Raw genomic sequence first — 20217 nt, 5'->3', positions numbered from 1 at the left:
AACTAGTAGCTCAAACTAGAGCCTAACAGAAGGATTAGAGTTGTAAATAGCTCCCGATACTTTAAATAAATATTTTTGGGTTAAGGCGTCAAGTTACGACTCCCCAAGGACCAGCCAAGGATCCTTGAGGATGACCCTAAAACCCCCCTCAAAACTACCCAAAAAGCAGTAACCTATGTGAGGGACCTACATGCAATAGGTGAACCCACGCCCTATAGGTGAGGGTCGTGGGTCAAGCCCCTCAAAAACAGGTTGCAGTCCCTTGAACCACGAATGTGCAGGATGCCACGTGAGTCCACTCACAGAACGTGGGTCCTGGGTCGTAGGTCACCCCTGAAACTGCCATTTGGCAGTTAAGTCTATGGGTCTTTTAGGGATTTCCTTATTAATTAATAGTTATGTGGTGTCATTTTAAGCCTATTTTAAACACCTATATAATTATTTTTACCACCTAAAGTAACCCATCTAAAATCGTAATTCCTAAATCCCCAAATCAAAACAAAACCCTCTCCAAAATCATCTTTCTAAAACCCCAAGGAAGAAGAAGAAGATCAAGTTAGGGCTTTAAGAAGGAGGCTTTTTCATACGATTTTGTTGGATTTCTTCACGTAATGTATGGTATTCTTTGATTCATGGAATGTTTTCATCCATGAAGCCCTCAAACTCTCAATTTCAAAGTAGGAAATCCCCTAAAAGCTAGGGTTCTCACTTTAAGCCATGGATTCTTTCTAAACACATTTTAATGATTTAATTATCATATATTATTATTGAATTGTTGATTATTATGGTTTTTATGATAAAATCCCCCATGAATCCATGAAATCCCTATAACCCTAATTTGTGACTTCTGATGTGGGTGAATTGTAGTAAGATGAATACTATGAAATTGTACGTGTAGTAGTTTTGTTATTTGAATCATGTTACCATCCATATCTAATGTAGTAATTCAAGATAGGTTGGTTGAATGTGATCTATAGTACTTGAAGGGCAAGACATGAGAATTAGCTATGTGTATGACACTTGTGTGTATACAATTAGATTACTTTGAGAGTAAAGCGAATATACTATAATCTAATTGTTGTGTTGATTGGATGATTATCCTCATGTACACACTTAGGTATTAATACCATGTAATGTGAAAGGTTTGTCACATATAGTGATTCTTAGGTTTCAAGATTTGTCTCACCTATTAAATCTAGGAGCTTTAGCATGAGTTTGTTGGATAGAGGGTCAAGACACTCTTCCATAATTATCAATTTAAGTCAAGAATTAATATAAACTCAATGGGAATGATGCTTAGCACTGAGTGGATAGTATGAGATGGATGCCATCACGATAGTAGAGGTCGGGTTTCTAGGAACAATCTCTTGGGATGGAAGCCCTCACGTTAGTAGAGGCCGGGTTTTCTAGTAGCAATCCCCTTATCCCATAAACTATGTGCCCTCATAGGTCTTTAGCTAGTGGATCCACCTAAGCTAATAGTTTTGTTCTACCTTAGGCAAGTAGGACAACCCTTTTTCGGTGTGGGGTAGACACGGGATTCCATGATTAAGCTCTCATGGTATATGTCGGTTAAAGCTAATCTCACTATGATAAAATGAACTAGAATATGAGTTATGCACTATAGTTACTCAATAATTTTTCCTTAGTACGAGTAGGAGTATGGGATCTTATTCATACATTGCACAAGGAGGCTTTAACGGTATTTATGGTATGTTTCCATTATGGCATGATGATCAATATGTTGAATATACTTGTGTCTGATGATTTGCACTTATTTTTATGATGATTCTTAAACTTGGTAAATTGCATAGTCTTCAACTAAAATGTCCTTCTTTTCAGCATGTTTCAAGGTTTTTCATGCATAGCTACCATAGTGAAATGGCTTACATGGTGCCTTTAGGGGGATTGTGTGCCTTGTTACGTCTAGGGGGTACCCTTGGGTCGTGACATTATAACCTTACATCGCTGTATCAACACACAACCTAGGCCGACTTTAGATGCATCGCAATAGATCACATAACCGTCTTAACCCTCTAGTAGAGTCAAAAGAGGAGTTGTAGTCAACCTAGGTTTCAGTTCTGACAAGCTCTTCTCACACTGATCTGACCACTGAAACTTAACTTTTTTCTATGTCAAATTAGTCAATGGAGAAGCTATGGATGAAAATCCTTCCACGTACCTTCTATAATAACCCACTAAACCCAAGAAGTTTCTGATATCTCTAGGAGAGGTAGGTATGGGCCATTGTCTCACTGCTTCTATTTTCTGAGAATCCACTCGGATCCCTTCACTAGACACAATATGCCAAAGGAAAGCAACTAATTGCAACCAAAACTCACATTTGCTAAACTTAAAAAAGAACTGGCGATCTTTGAGAGTTTACAGGACAACCCTCAAATGAGTCGCATTTTCTTCCTCATTCCTAGAGTAAATGAGGAAATCATCAATAAAGATGATAACGAACAAGTCCAAATACTGCTTGAACACTGTTTATCAAATCCATGAAAGCTGCAGAAGCATTGGTTAGTCCAAACAACATAACTACAAATTCATAATGACCATACCGAGTTCTGAAGGCTATTTTTGGATGTCACTATCTCTGACTCTGAGCAGATGATAATCGGATCTGAGGTCTATCTTCGAAAAATGACTAGCACCCTAAAGTTGGTTGAACAAGTCATCAAACCTGGGGATATGATACTTATTCTTGATTGTGACTTTTTTCAACTGTCTATAATCAATGCACATCCTGAGGGAACTATCTTTCTTTTTCACAAACAACACTGGTGCACCCCATGGGAAAATACTAGGTCTGATGAAGCCCTTATCTAGAAGGTCTTTCAACTACTCTTTCAATTCCTTAGGCTCAACTAGAGCCATTCTGTAAGGAGGAATAGAAATAGTCTAGGTATCTGGAAGGAGATTAATTCCAAAGTCGATTTCCCTTTCGGGAGGAACTCCAAAAAGATCTTTTGGAAACACTTCTAGGAACTCATTTACCACTGGAACTGACTTCAGAGTTGGGCTTCGGAGCTTGAATCCTTAACCCGAACTAAATAATATAGATAACCCTTAGAGATCATCTTTCTACCTTAAGATAAGAAATGAATCGACCAATAGGCGCTAAACTACTACACTTCCATTCTAAGATTGGCTCGTCTGGAAACTAAAAACGAACAATCCTAGTTCTACAATCGATTGATGCATACCAGGAATGTAACCAATCCATGCCTAGAATGATAGCAAAGTCTACCATTTCTAACTCTACAAGATCTGCTGAGGTGACTTTTTGAGAGACTGTGACAAGACAATTTCTGTATACCCGTGTAGCTATGACTGGTTCACCAATTGGAGTAGAGACTGAGAAGGGTTCTAAAAGAGTTTCTGGACTGACACCTAAGATTACTGCTATAAAGAGAGTTACAAAAGACAAAGTAGCCCCTGTTGTCTTTCCACTGAGTGAACCATATGTGAGCCACATCCTTAAGATGGCAGGATGCCAATTCCACCCTATTACTACGAGTCACTTACATCACTCCAAAGATTTTCTTAACCTCATCAATGAAGTTTTGTGGGTCCTCACAAACTTGCGAACCTAAAAACTCGGGAGGATTCATCCTAAAAAAATATTGAACTCTAGTTGCCACTGATCCACCATTTCTATTAGTAGGAACTCGAACTTGCTAATTGTTCTGGTTGGTTACACTCTGAACCAAAAGATGAATCGCATTCTGAAACTCTGCGTTCGAAACCTCTAGGTCTGGGACTAGAGGAACTGCGTTAGTATTGCGTGCATTAGCATTCCTTGAGTAAGCTTCTACAAGGATGCATGATTTTAAGTTCATAACATCGAATTAGAAATGAGAAGTTGGATCATACCTTATGCACGATAAGATTAGGCAAGAAAGTGAAGTTTTCCTAAAACACTTCGTAACCTCCCTCTCATTATATGTGGTGCACTTCACACCTATGAAAATGACTCTACTTAGTGCGGCTTTTCAGATATCCTAGGACTCTTGAACCTAATGCTCTGATACCAAGTTTGTCACGCCCCGAAGCTATCCCTAAGGTGCAGACACGGGACCTAGGATCACGAGTGACCCTAAGCTAACCCTGATGTCATATCATAAGCATACTTAAAGATACTGAATTAAGAAAGTACTGTGTTGAAGCGTAAATCATCATAAAACTTAAATGATGGGGAATACCCATTCCTATTTGCATAAATAAACTATGAGTTTAATGACAACTGAAATATCAAACTCCAAAGCTAAAACTGAATCTAACTATGTCTGAAATGAGGCCTCTACTGACTAGAGATGCTGGGACAGGCCCCAGCTAAATCTAGCAAAATTGAAACTAAAGACTGAAAGTAGAAAGATAATCATGTCAATCATCCTCGAAGAATGAGGACTCACCACTGATGCTGTTAAACTTGAGATCGAGAACCGATCTATGCGTGATCTGAATGCTAAGGAAGAACCTACATCACAAGAAGATGTAGTGTAGAGTATAAGTCAGTACTTGAAAGGTACTGAGCATGCATGATAGAAATAAGCTAAACAATTTACATAACTGAACAAAGCTAACTGAACAATGATATAAGATGAGCATGATAACTATACTGAAAATATTGAGTGTGAACTAAACTGAATGCAACGACCAAGTTTATAACATGCTGAAACTAAATATATTGTACTATAACTGGTAACATGGTCGATGCAATACAATCTGACTGTGGGAGCTACTAATAACCGATATAAAACCACGTGAGCTAAACATGGAGTCCGATGTATACGCCCCATCAAGAGGACCCAATATACCCTACTAGAGGTATAGAGGCATGACTGACATGATCACTACACTGATGCCCACATAGGGGACTTATAAGCCTATGGGGATACGTAGTTCTGGGCCTATGAGGGTGACTGACCCTTAGTCCACTCGGTACTAAGCCTACTCCCAACTGATTATGTAAATAATACATTATAAATGAAGGTTTGTAATACTGAATAGATCAAAATACTGGCATGCTTACTGAAAATACAACATTAATGTATTGATAATTAAACATTCTTAACTGAGGCATGTATATCTGAATAAACTGACCTAGCAAGTGTAATCCATGAACTAAATGAATATACACAACTAGGGTTCTGAGTTTTTATGCAAAGAACTAAGCAATAATTCTACGAAAACATGATAATCTGATTTGGATTAGTCTAACAACTGAATCACAACATAAATTATAAGATTCTAGAAACCCTAGGTCTAACATCAAATAGAGAATCAAGAATATTAGTGAATTACAGGGACCTAATGGGTGAAGGGAACCCACTAGTGAAATCCCACTTACCTGGTGACGAAATTCACAGAGAAATCTTTCGATTTCGTGGCTGGAACTGAAGGAAACCTTGATGCATTCTTGGAGAGGGTTGGTTGACTCTTTCTCCTTCTTTTTCTTCAACTTGATGATTTTTTGGAGAATGAGTTGACTAGCGTAAGTTCTAATTAAGTTACAAGGCTAAAACTGACTAAAATGACGTAGTTTAGGGGTTAAACGACGTAGTTTAGGGGTCCAACGCATATGGAAAAGACCAAACAACCCCTGGCTTAAAAGCTATCGGGGCCAATCGACGGACTGACTGACGGACCGTCCTGTTAACCGTTGACTGGCTTCAAAGAGGGGCTGTTGAGGGGTCTGATCCACGGCCTGTGGTCTGACCTACGATCCGTTGGTCCGACCTTGGGTCGATCCTTAGATATTTTTCTGGACTGTTTCTGAGAGGTGCTACAGGTGGCCATCCACGGACCCTACCTACGATCCGTTGATCACCCTACAGACCATGGGTGGTGCCTGTCGTTGGCACCTGCAACTTCAGAAATCTGCAATTTGCTCTGTCTAGGATACGGGGTGTTACATAGGCCTCTTAACAAGTAGACTCTTGGAGCTAAATGGGTGTTCAAAGATTAAGCTTAATTCAGATGCAACACTCAACAAGTAAAGAGTAAGGCTGGTTGTAAAGGGCTATGTGCAACCACATGGAATTGATTTTCATGAAACCTTTTCACCAGTTGCAAGGTTTGATACCATTAGATTGCTACTTGCAGTTGCAGCACACCAAGGTTGGCAAGTATTTCAATTAGATGTTAAGTCTGCCTTCCTTAATGGGTACCTTGTAGAGAAAATTTATGTAGAGAGCCTAAAGGTTTTAGAGGGGCTGGAGACCAAGTATATTTTCTAAGAAAAGCTCTTTATGGCTTGAAACACGCACCTAGGGCCTGGTATGCACAAATCGGTAGCTACTTACTGAATTTGGGGTTTAAGAGAAGTTGTAATGAAGCAACCCTGTATATTAGATTTCAAAATGATGATTTTCTAATAGTTTATCTCTATGTTGATGATCTGTTGGTGACTGGCAGCAGCACACAGTCTATCACAAACTTCAGGGAGCAACTGAAGGTCTTTGAATAAAATGATATGGGAAAAATTACCTATTTCCTGGGAATCGAGGTGAATCAATCTTCTCAAGGAATCATCGTTTCTAAGAAGAAATATGCTACCGAAATATTGAAAAAGTTTTGTCTTGACAAATGCAAACTAGTAAGTACGCCTACAGTTCAAGGAGAGAAACTGATGAAGGAGGATGAGACTGGTTTGGTTAATGCTTCAATATATAGAAGTTTGATTGGTTCCTTGTTGTATTTATCAGCCACGAGGCCTGATATTATGTACGCAACAAGTGTGCTATCAAGGTTTATGCATTTACCAACTTAAACTAATCTCAGAGCAGCCAAAGGAATTTTGAGGTACATTCGAGGCACAATTGATTATAGTGTCTTTTATAAAAGAGCCACATCTATGAAATTGTTGGGGTTTACTGATAGTGACAGGGCTAGGTCGCAAGACGATTTGAAAAGCACTTCAAGATATTATTTCACTCTCAGATCAGGTGTCATTTGTTGGTGCACAAAGAAGCAAGGGTGTGTAGCTCAATCAATAGCTGAAGCGGAGTATGTTGCTGCCTCCGGTGCTATTAATCAAGCTTTATGGTTGAGAAAAATCTTGATTGACTTGTGGTTTCATCCAAGCAAAGCAACTGAAGTCCTTTGTGATATCAAAATCCAGTCTTTCATGGAAATACTAAACATATTAAAATCAAATACCATTCCATTCGAGAAGCTGAAAGGGAAAATGAAGTGCATGTTTTGTATTGTTGTGGTGAAGATCAACTAGATGACATTTTTACAAAGGCTCTGTAGAACAAAGATTTGAGCTTCTTAGAGCTAAGCTTGGAATATCCAGCAGCACTTGCATCAAGGAGGAGTGATGAAGGTTGCTATGATGCTAAATGTTGTCATGTTAGTACTTTTGTCTTGATATTTTTGTTATAACTTTTGAATTAATTTTAATACAAAGTTCTAGAATGTAGAAGATATTGTAATATGTGGTGGAGCTTGATTTAAGCACAAAACAAGGAGTCAATTTACAGGATTTAGGGGATTTGACACCACTTTATGTATCTATATATGTAGTAAGCTTTTGCTGAAAGAAATGATTTGCTCCCTTTCTCCGAATTATCTCTCTATTATCATATTTATCTTCTCTTTCTCTCTTTCAGTGAGACAGACATGGATCTTTTTTGAATAATATTTTGGTGAATAGATTCCAACTATCATCAAAACTTAGAAAAGATTTACAATGATATGGAAAATCAAGACAACTGACATAATCAACAACATGCTTGAATAAAGTGGTTAACAGAAATCGACTTTTAAGGTCATCGTTTGGAAATATTCTTTGAATTTTTGTCCCAAGCCTCAGTACTCCAAATATCATCTATAACAATTAGAAATATACTTCCTTTAAGACCGCTATACATAATCTCCAATAGTTGATCATCACTTATCTCTTGATTGCTTCCAGTTATTGAAGAGACAACTTCGAGAAGCATTTGTCTCTCATTGTATTCTTGGGAGATAGTGACTCATGCATGTTTATCAAATCGAGAACGAATATATGAATCATCATAAACTTCTTTTGCAAGAGTTGTCTTACCTATACTGTAATGACTCGGAAGGTCATTTTCGGAAATTATCATAAGGTTACCATTTTATCCCTTCCAATATTTCCCCCGAGTCATTTCTGATCAGTTTGTGAAGGTGATTTGGAAATTTTGAACTATTCGTCTAACTAGAGTTAATTAAAAGACGGATATCTTTTAAATAATTAATTCAGTTTGTGACGAGTGGGCTAAACCATAATTTATTTTTTACCACTTGACTCGTATTTATTACAATAAGTTATTAGGGTTTGCTACTTTTAATACATAATTATTTTATTTAGAAAATAAAAGAGAGAAAAAAGGGATAGGCGAGGCGGAGTTGGACGACTGGCAAAGGGTAGGCGTGTACTTCTTGAGGTCAAAGCTAAGTGAAGCTCCAACTCTTTTCCTTTATATGAAATTAGGATATGACACTTACATTAGTATAATAATGTTATTAAGGGGCAAACAGGTGAATGTCTTTACGTGTTTGTTGATGTTGTTTGGCCAGAAATATGGCAAAATAATTTGTAGTGGTCAATAAGATAATGCTAACAAATAGTGAATAGGAATTAATGATGCCAATGATAGGTGAATCATTAAGCATAAGTGATTATTATGTTTATTTTTGTTTAAAATAGGTCAATTTGCAAGTTGAATTCCTGGTCCAAGGATCCTGACGGCCTAATCCAGATTTCCATTGAAAAATTTCTTAAGCTTATCACATTATGATTCAAGTTTTGATATATTGAGATAAACAATTAATCATTAGATGTAATGTATTATACGAATAATATTATATTTATTACATTTGGAGAAATTGAGATTTAACTGTAACTTTGAAATTAGGAAATATGAGGCTTGGCATGTTAATTAGCATCAAGATTAGGAACTTGATTATAGATTTGGGTGAGCTTTTGGGTCTAGGCTAGACATATAGTAATATTGGTGTTGCTAGTTTCAAAATCTTATTATGATTTTTTATTTGAATAGATTGCATTAATTTGGAAGCCCAGCGAAAGGGGAAGGCTCAAGTCTCATAGTGATTGTTCGAATATTTGAGGCAAGTGGATTTCTCAACCCTTTTAAAGTGTATAGAATTGTGTATTTCATTGTCGTGTGTGTTGGGGTGTAACGAGACTTGTTGATGGTTTTACTTGTCCATATTGAATAATTCTAATTATGAAAGATTGGTGATAAAAGAAAATGTTATTAATTATTGGTATGTGATGTGACAAGAATGGTTTGAAAGGGTTACTGATTCATTGTTGATATTGTATCACGATTGTGATGTTGTGCGTTGTACATTATTATGAAAATGATCATATTCTCATTATTTGTGTGAACATGTGATTTACATTGGTTCGAAGATATGGTTGTGACAAGTGTTATGTGAATTAAGGAAGAATAAGAAATTAAAGAGGATGTACTATTTCGAGGGACGTATTGTGCGCCGCGACGGATGTTATGATTTGAAGGACGTGTCACATGTCATGATGGATTCTATTATTGAGGGACGTGTTGCACCCGCGGTGGATTTTATTATTGAGGGTCATGCCACACACCGCGAGAGATGCTTGGATAAATATGTCCCCAATGGTTCCTGGACTAAGAGACAGTAAGTGTGTATCACTAGATAAGACATGCATCACTATACTTGACATTACATTTCATTGTATTGGATATCTTTATTATTTGTGAATTTGTGAGTGCCTTTCTGTGGAACTTGTGATTGGTGAACTTGATATCGTGTATTGTTGATCTGAAATTGTCAAAGTGTTGTCATTGAGCTATGTGTTTTATTATTTGTGAACTGTTAGGTTGGACTAGTTGTATGCTGGTTGTAGTTATGTATTTTCATTGGGGTGGTAGGAGTACTCGTATTCTATATTCTTAACTTGTTTTTAGGAGTTCACTTGCTGAGTACCGTTTGGTTTGGTGCTCTCCCCTTACTTCTACATTTGTGTAGGTTATGAGCCCGGATCTTCATAATACTCTCTCTTATCTTCTTTACCGAGGTTTCCCATAGAGATATGTGAGGTAGTTAATTGTCATCTCAGCAGACCTTTTCACTCCTATTTATGATGTTGTTCTATTCTAGAAACAATATCATTTGAGACTTACATATTTTTTTTTAAATCTATTGTTATACAATAACAATAGAGGCTTATGCATGTGGCAACTAGGTTTTGGGGATTTAGTTAAGTTGACTTATTATTCGCATTAGTAATTGTGTAATAAACTTTTATTTTTATTGTATTTTCGTATTTTATCATAATAGTTGGGCTTTAGACTGACTTGTCTTGGTGGAATAAGACGATTGTCATCACATCCATTTTTGGGTCGTGACAAAATGGTAGCAGAGCCCAGGTTCATAGGTCTGATGCGTTCACACACCAAATCTAGTAGACTCTCGAGGCTCAGCGCAGAGAAGTCTATTGGATATCTTCGAGAGGCTATGGTAACTTTCAGGAAAAATCTTCACTTCTTGAATCTTTATCATGCTTCCTTTGATTGTTTTGATTATTATCGCTTCATTTCACTCTCTCACTTATAGTGATGACTTGTGTGTGGTTCTTCATGCGAGTAGTTGGTGTCGTGTATGGATTAGAGGTTAGATTTGGTTCAGAAATGATAGACTTATGGAAAGTTTTTGTGGTCATATTCAGAATGTTCAGTGACTTGAGAAGGTGAGTTAGGTGATGGCTTGACGAAGAATTTTGAGGATATCTGAATGATGAGGTTAAACAATGGTTTGAGATACTTCATGAGCATATTATCTATTTTGGGTTAGTTACCCATCAACACGAACAATATTTTGTGTGGCATATACGATATTTGGAGTGGTTCGATAATTCAAAGAAGAATGATTAAAGGGATTGCTAGTTAATGAATGTGGTAACTTTGGAAACTACAGTTAGTAAAGTGGTCACAACATATATGGGTTGCTTAGCAAATGATGACAATGATGTTGCGCCAATTGTGATCAGAATATCTACTATAGTTTCATAGATTGAGTGCATGTCAAAGAGGGTCATGAAACGACTACTACAATGGTATTTATGCTTACTTGATTAGACTTATGGAGTGTTATTTAGGCTATTGACCTGATCTATGAAAGAATGCATAATGTGTTGTGCTAGAGACCAAATAGATCTGGTAATGTACTACAACTACTCAACGGGTAGAAATGTGTGAGCTATTTGGGTACAATCTTCTCGGTAGGTGTGATGTGTTCTAGTGGTGGATCTAACGGACTTTCACGATGTGGTATTAGTGGTATATGGAAATGGATACGTCAACTATTAAGCGTGAATATAACTACTTAAGGAGTTATCAGTTGTATCACATGCTCGTATAATGAGATTTGATGTTGCATTCATATTTGAGAAAACCACTAGCTTGTTACTATGGACGAATTGGTTAAGCATTGTTTATAAGAGAAATTTTGGTGGTGGATCTTTGGTAGGGTATTAATGCGTTTAGGTTGGTTGTAAAGTGTATCTCAAGAATGCTAGATGAGGATGGGTGATTTCATCGTAAGCTCCAAGGGACTGTAACGATATCGGAATGATAAGCTTATGGGTACAGAAAGTCCCAAAGAGTATACTTGCGTGAAGGTAATTGATGATTTTAGTGAAAAAAAAGTGTCTATAAAATTGAGTTAGTCCTTTGAATTTGGCTAATATGATTGAGTCTAAGGTGTCATGTCAATGATAATATTGACTTCATGTGTATGACAACATCTATTGAACATAATGGTAATAAGTCTTCGTGCTGGATTAAGAATAGGATGCGACTTTATGATAAGGTTTGTAGGTTAAATGAATTTTGTATGGTAATCACGACTTGTGAGTATCTAAGGTTGTGGTTTGCTACTATTTAGGGAGTAGTGTGGTGGTATAGGAAAATGTATGAGATGTTGTGTAACACCACAGATTTTTATTTTATTTTTAACTAAGACTCGAACCATGTTTCATTGTGAGTAAGATTTTACCGAGAATTTAAAATTTCTTAAGTATTAAGGTTGGGTTACTAGATATAGCATCTTGAGTTCCAAAAAGAATTAAAGAGAATTCATTCAAGTCATTCCTCAGTTTTTTTAAAGTTTTGGGTCAACTTCAAATGACCATAACTTTTAGCACAGGATGAGTTAGGAGACCCATAAGATATCAAATGAAAGGTCTTGGAATCCTCTTTCCAACGCCGCCGAGTTTGCTAATTTTCGAGCTCGTATGAGGGAGATGTGCTCTTCTGAAGTCAGGTTGTCCAAATAAGGAAAGTTACCCGAAAATATGAGGGATATTTTGGTCTTTTCCTTATTCAATCGGATTTAAGCGTTTCTGGTAAGGTTTTAGGAGTCTAAACTAATTGGAATCAGTTTTAGTTATTTTTAAATTACAGTTAGGGTAGTTCAAGAAGAGAAAAGAGGAGAAAAAGGTCAAAATTCCAAGCGTTCATTCAAGAAATTCTAGATTTCGCCAAGAACCTAGTTCTTTGAGGTATGTAAGCTTCCATAGTGTTGGGTTCGTTCACCCGCACGCCAATCATGAGTTTCTTTTGCGAATATATCCATAAATATTGAGCAATCTAAGTTCTTGATGAATTCTTGATAAGTGTTCTTGAAGTTTCGTTCTAAATCTTGTGTTGTTGGGATTTCGATGAGTTCTTGAGATGAAAGTTAGGAGTTCGAGAGTTTTTTTTTAGTAGATTTTTGTGTACTTATGTTAGGTATTCGAATCTATGTAAGTTGGGAAGAAACCATTCGATTCTACGTGAATTAGAGCCAAAAATCGAAGAAGAGGGGCAGGGCATGCGCTAGAGGGGGCTGGAGCGGTGCCCTAGGAGTGCGCCAGGAAGTGTTCTCTAAATTTTAAAGGCTGGCATTCCACGCCAGCAGTGCGCCAGGGTTGCCTGCCCCCACCATTTTTCCGTCGTTTTACCCGCCTAAGTTTTTTTAAAGTGTACCTTTACTCCCTGTTGATTCCAAACACTCTAAACTACTTCTAAAACACCTAGAAATCATCCATAACATGAATCATAACGTTGAATTCATAATTCAAATTCAAGATAGAGTTAAGAGTAAAGTCTTGAGAGTTCTTTCAAACATTTTGAGAAAGTTCCTTTGCGTCCTTCTGAGGAGTCTTCTATAATTTCTAATAACTTGTTTCAAGACTTGAGTAGGTGAGTATGAGAATGAGGGGAATGTATTCTTGAGTCTACATTATCATGGAGATCCTTCATATCATGAATCATAAGTCTTGAATTCATAATTCAAATAAAGAAAGAGTTAAGATAATAATTCAAGAAAGTCTTTGAGTTATATCATGAATCCTTTGAGATCAACTATAGATTTGAGCTAAGTTTTGAGGAAGTAAGTATGAGAATGAGAAGAGTCATTTACATGGGTTCCATATTGTTATGCAGATCCTTGAGTCGAGTCGTTCATGCCCATAAGTTCTGCATGAACTCCATAAGTTGAGTATCTTTGAGAGGAGTACTATCTTCAAGTTCTAAGTCTTGAGTATTGAGTTCCTAACCCTTTTGAGGTCATTTTTCTAATAGTGGGACTATTACGTGTTACCCATGAAGGTCCTTGAGTTGAGTTGTTCATGCTCACATAATTCCGCATGAACCCTATGAGTTGAGCATTCCTGAAATGAGTAGTATGATAAAGTCCTTGAGTTGAGTTGTTCATGCCCATAATTTCGCATGAACCCTCTGAGTCGAGCATTTTTTAGATGAGTAGTATCATTGAGTTCTTGAGTTCCAAGTATTGAGTTCTATGTATGGTTATTGAAAACCTTGAAGTGAGTCGTTCACGCCCATAATTCGGCATGAACCTTATTTTGAGATGTCTTTTACAATCGCTTTAAACTTGTTTTAAGACTTGAGCACTTGAGTTTGAGAAAGAGTAGAGTTAAGTTCTTTTTTTTCAAAATGAATATATGGGAACTAAGTATTTCGAAGAGTAAATGTTTTCACATTTAAAGGAGGAGGAAACTGAGCTTTCCAAAAGAATTTTGAGCAGTTTGAGTATCATCTCTTTTAAGAGGGATTTTTGAGTAATAATCTTAAAACATAGAAAGAGTTATGTATTTTTAAACATATGATCTAGATATATTTTGGGAGTATTATTGAGCACCGATATGGGGGAGAGTTCTAACAACTCACATCCCCTATAAACCATGTAGCCAACGTGGGTACAAAGGGTTATACTTTTTAGATGATTCCTTAATACTTTTAGCATAGACTAGTGGATCCACTTATTAGTAAGTTCTATACCTCGACAAAGTATAGGTCAGTTCTGGCAGTGTAGGCTAGACGTTGTATCATCACATAGCTCATAGTTATAGTTGTCGGTTAGAGAACTCCCATAGAGTTATATTGTATTTTTATATACAAATTGAGTTATTATTGTATTCTTCAATATATTAAGTTGTTATCAACTATTTTTAAAAGCTTTCCATATATTGCATCTTTTATTGTTGCTTTATCTTTTGAGTAATCAGAGTTGAACTATGTTTCACTAAGTTGAGTATCTTATTATTGAGTTGAGCCCTATTTTCTCTGAGTTGACTTGAACTATGTTTCACTGAGTTGAGTATCTTATTATTGAGTTGAGCCCGATTTTCTCTGAGTTGAGTTGAGTTAAGTGAGCTCAGAAGAGGTAAGTATGTTTCTTTTCCACCAGTTCAAGCTTATGTTTCTGCTTTAGAATTCCCTCTACATGCTCGTACATTCCATGTACTGAGCCATTTGGCCTGCATCGTTTCATGATGTTGATACATGTATTCAGGATCATCAATAGGCTTTTCGTTGGGGTCATATGATATTCCAGTCAGCTTTAGTGAGCCTTCTTATATTCAGGAGGACTTCACCTTTATCTTACAATTAGTAGTTTTGAGATGTCGCGAGTCTTGTCCCGATATCCTTATGTAATTGTAGAGGCTTCATAGATTGACATAGTTGAGGAGTTTTTGTATTTACTTTTATTTTGAATATTGTACAAACTTATAAAAAAGTTGAGTATTTGAGTTTATTGAAATTAATTCAGTTTTAATCTTTTGTATGTATGAGTTAGTCTTTCACTTGTAGCTAGCCAGGTTGAGGGTTCGCTTTGGGACCAACAATAGTTATCGAGTGCCGGCCACATCCAGGGTGTAGGTGCGGGTCGTGACATATTAGGAAACCACTCAAATGAAATCGAAAGGATATAGAGTCATAATGTAAAGAATTAGTGGAATTTAGTGTAGCCTTCGAAAGTAGGCAAGATTAATGATCTCATTGCAAGGGTCAAAAATGTATCTTCAGAGGGAGTGCAGAATTAGGTTCAGTGACACATAGTTCTATCTCTTTTGCTCTGGTGAAGGTGATAATATTATGTTTCATTCATATGGGTTAAAAAAACTATTGGATAAGATTTGAGAAAGAAGTCTATAGGCGTTCGGCTCGAGTGTGGTGATAAGTTTTTTTGTAATTTTGAGTTGGTAACTGGTATGGTTGAAATCCAAATTTAAGTCTTTCATTGTAAGTCTATGTTTGTGGTAGTATGTTTGTCAAGGTGTGGATTGGTAATGTAAGAAATGATCTATCACATTGAGTATTGAGCATTTCAAAGGACTTGTGCACGGTTGGATCGTAAAGTTTGTTTATTTTTATTGTTAAAGAACCTAAAATAAAATTTTACTTAAAAGTGTTGGTTCAGAGTATAAGGTAAAATTTCATGGGTTGTTAGTCAAAGGATAAGATTAGTAAGCAAGTTAGTGAAAAGAGCAAGAGTCTCGTGTATTGAGAAGTTCAAGATATTTATAATTTGCATCAAGGGAAGAATTTAAGAAAAGTGAAGGAATATAACCTCTCGTACAAACCCTTTGTTTGTAGTTCAAGTTGTATTGACTTTTACCTATAAGCTCACATATGACTGTGAGATGTGAACTGGTTTGGCACAGACTTACTAGGGGTTTATCATCAATTTTTATGCAGATTGAGTTTTTGTTTGGGTGAAAAAAAAAATGATGTGTGAAAGATTCTATATGGTTATGTCGGACTTGATTTTTCAAATTATGGTAGGTAACTTATGGATGTGCAACAGTATGAACCTACGGTTCTACATGGTTAATGAGGATTTCAAGGAGATTGAAACTACTTTGTTGATGGAACTATGCAAACTATCATGATGTGTTATATAAGAACTTGATGGTAAATATAGATTCTATGCTCATACTATACAAAATTATCGGGGGTGACCAGAATTTCTCCAAGTTTTGGAATGAGGTATATGATGGTTTGAATGGTAATTGAAACTTGGTATGTGAATGATTGCGTGGAGTTGACACTGAACATGATTCAATAGTTTTATATTGATGAAAAGAACTATCAGATTTAAAATTAGGGCTATCAGCCTTGGGTGGGACCCATATATATCATGGGATGCTTAAATGGAAAGAGAATGAACCATAGTTTGAAATTTTTGAAGGTGGCAATGTGTTTTCTAAGAAAACTTTGATTCTAGTCATGACGATTTGAGAGTAAGGTAAATGGTCGGTATGGTTATGATATTTGTTAGTATTAAGTATGTTGGCTTCAGTGGAGTACTGTGAGAAGTATGTGGGGTTTTAATAAATCCAGTATGTGTACGATTGTAAAAAGGACCAAACCGGTTGATTACAGGTGGCTAAAAATGAAGGAAATAGAGCCAGATGAATGGAAGTGTTTGCTATGGACACTATGGAAGGAGTATCTTTTGTTATTCGACCTTGGTTCTGTACATTTTTATGTGACCATCATCCTCGTTTTGGACATTATTTGGAGTATGATTTACTGCTTATGCCACACATGTTTTCATATCTATAGGTGAATCCCCAGTGGTGGATCAGGTGTACTGATCCTGCGATTGTCCTCATGGTAGGGTGGCATCCTTGGGATACTTCATTTCAGTTATTAAAGATTTGTTGTTGTTTGGGATAGTTGAAGTTAATAATGCATCAGATTTAGTAGTGTCTTCTCTTTAGGACTCTGTTGTAACTTCCTCTGGTTATAGATAAGTCTTACCATTTTCTTAGTTTATCTCTTTGCTGTAGAAGTTCTACAGAATCTATATATACTTAGTTTACAATTAATAAAATACATCGTTCCTTTCATTTTATTGGCAACTTTATACTTTATATGGTATCAAGAGACAATTAACTCTCACGAGTAAATTTCTGTTGAGAAACCCTCCCACCCTTCCTAGCAAAATGGCCCCAAACCTCACTGTAACCAACTCCGATGCCAATACAACGATTGTTCAGTTTAATCTTGTCACCCAGTTACCAATCAAATTAACTGGCAGCCACAATTTTTTCCTTTGGAAAGCACAACTGTCCATGCTTATGTGTGGTCACAATCGTCTGGGTCGCCTCGCAAAAGAAACCCTTCATGTCGCTGATTATCTGTACCAGGTTCAATCTCTCTATGATGAACTTTCCAGTGCTGGAGCTCATGTGTCCAATGAGGAAATGATTGTCAAAATCCTCACTGGACTTGGACCTGAATTCCGTGAAATATCAGCTTCTATTCGTGCAAGAGAATCTACTATCTCTTATCTAGAACTTTATGAGAAGTTACTTGACCATGAACATTCCGTCAAGCATGAAGAATCAAAGAAGCCACTCTCAACACCCATTACTGCTGCTCTTACACAGCAAACAAACATGCATCCTCGCCAAGGAAACACCTCTAATAGGCGTTCAAATGCAAATTCCCCTAACACCAACCAGTCAAGGCGTGCATAACCATGGCGTACTGCCAACAATAACCAATAACAGCGTTTTGACCATACATTGAAGTGTCAGTTATGTGACCGTCCTGGTCATTCTACTAAGGTTTGCAGATCACAATCACATGATCACATACAAGCCCGGGAAAACTATGCTGCTCGATTTCCAACTCAACAGGCTCCTTGGATTGTTGATACAAGCACCACTCATCATATGGCCTCTAATGCGCAAAACTTCACTGATGTGCACACCTACCACGGTCCAGAGGAGATAGCAATGGGGGACGGTAACACCATTCCAGTATCTCATACCGGTAACACTAACTTAAGTGCATCGAATCAACAACTTAAGCTTCTCAATACTTTATGTTCTCATTCTATAAAAAATAATCTTCTTTATATTTCCAAATTTTATCGCGATAGCCATACATCCATTGAATTCTTTCTTTTTTCTTATTGTGTGAAGGATCTGAGTACGAGGGTGCCTCTGTTTCGCGGACAGAATCGAGATGGGCTTTATGAGTGGCCGTTGGGCAGTGCACATCATACACCTCAATGCAATGTTGTCATTCCTCTACAGCTGTGGCATCGATATTTAGGCCATCCTAATCATCGTACTTTAAACACGATTTTACATCAATTTTCTCTTCCAGTTTCACATTCTAGAACCGCTTCCGTTTGTAATTTGTGTTATTCTAATAAAATGCATAGGTTACCTTTTTCTGAAAATTCATTACAAAGTCAACGACCATTGCAAATAATTTATACTGATTTATGGGGGCCATCTCCTGTTTTGTCAATTGATAACAAGAGATATTATGCCTTATTTGTTGACCAGTACACGAAATACATGTGGTTGTTCACTATAAAATCAAAAAAGGAAGTTCTTGATGTCTTTCAAGATTTACATCCCTTACTTGAGCGTCAATTTCAAGCCAAAATTATGTCTCTCTATACTAATGGTGGTGGTGAGTTCCAAGGTTTATCCTCATATCTCAAAACTCATTGTATTGAACACTTAGTGACACCACCATACACGCCTCAAAGAGTGGCATCAGTTGAACGCAAACACAAGCATGTAGTTGAGGCTGCCAAAACCTTGTTGCATCAAGCCTCCTTGCCCTCATCTTTTTGGAGTTTTTCCTATCACCAAGTAGTCTACCTTATAAATCGTCTAACCACTCCAAATTTACAAAATAAATGCCCTTATGAAATTTTATTTCACGAGGCTCCAAAGTATGAATCACTTAGAGTTTTTGGTTGTTTATGTTACCAATGGCTTAAACCGTATGCCAAAAATAAGTTAGAGCCAAAATCGACTCCTTGTGTATATCTAGGGTTTTCTAATAAACATTACTGCCACCAATGCTTTGATCCCGTAAAAAATAAATCGTACTTATCTAGGGATGTTCAGTTTTTGGAAGACACCTATTCTTTTCATAATATTTTTTCGAATCTAAAAATCCAACAGAGCACTGATATCGCTTGGGAAATTTGTTCTGATGTTCTATATGTGACTAATAAACCATGAAGTTTTTATTCTTGTCATCCCCTCCCAGATGCTCTGCCTGTACACTTTCCACTACCCAACTCAATGTCTACCAGATCAGAAGGTGTCTCCGTTGCATCAGGTAATTCTCAGACTTTATCATCTCCATCATTGCCACACACAGTTACACCAGCACCGAATAATACTCAGCCCCCACCATCACCCAGACCATTAATCACCTATCAACGCAAAAATCACCAACAACTAAGTACCTCAATATTACCACTCCCTTCCCTTATACCTCCCACCAACCTACTTTCTCAGTCATCTGCCAATAACCCTTTCCAACCTGCACTAGCTTTGACTCCATCTGATTCTTCACCCGTGGTGACAACTTCAAGCCATCCCATGGTCACACGCTCCAAAACAAATAGCCTTAAACCCAAGCAGTTTAGTGTCAATGTTCAACTCTCCTCTTCTTTTGTTCCTCATACATACAAACAAGAACGTCCTCACCCGCACTGGAGAGAAGTGATGCAAGCTGAATTTGATGCACTTGTTAGAAATCGGACATGGGATTTGGTTCCAGTTACTCCTTCGATGAATATGGTTGAGTTCAAGTGGCTGTTTTGTATAAAACATAAATCTGATGGTTCCATTGGCAGGTATAAATCTCGTCTTGTTGCAAAGGGATTTACCCAGCATCCAGGCTTAGACTTCCATTCCACATTCAGCCCGGTAGGCAAACCAATTACTGTTCGGTTGGTGCTTACCATTGCGATGCAGTACAACTGGCCAATCCATCAGATTGATGTCAATAATGCATTCTTACAAGGAATCCTTGAGGAAAGAGTTTATATGAGGCAGCCATCGGGCTTTGAAGATCAAAGTCTCTCCACCCATGTATGTAAGTTGAATAA

General features: G+C 37.1%; 1 protein-coding gene across 1 annotated transcript; it reads left to right on the top strand.

The window, feature by feature from the left end:
* Positions 1-17287: 17287 nt before the first annotated feature.
* Positions 17288-18330, top strand: LOC107061927 (uncharacterized). Its single transcript, XM_015311975.1, has 3 exons — positions 17288-17808; positions 17923-18122; positions 18275-18330. Exons 1-3 carry the CDS (start codon positions 17288-17290, stop codon positions 18328-18330), a joined length of 777 nt encoding a protein of 258 aa, XP_015167461.1.
* Positions 18331-20217: the final 1887 nt, after the last annotated feature.

Source organism: Solanum tuberosum, unplaced genomic scaffold, assembly GCF_000226075.1.
Source record: "Solanum tuberosum cultivar DM 1-3 516 R44 unplaced genomic scaffold, SolTub_3.0 scf00179, whole genome shotgun sequence".
In the NCBI taxonomy this organism is placed as follows: domain Eukaryota; kingdom Viridiplantae; phylum Streptophyta; class Magnoliopsida; order Solanales; family Solanaceae; genus Solanum; species Solanum tuberosum.
This window is presented reverse-complemented; position numbering and strand designations above follow the sequence as displayed.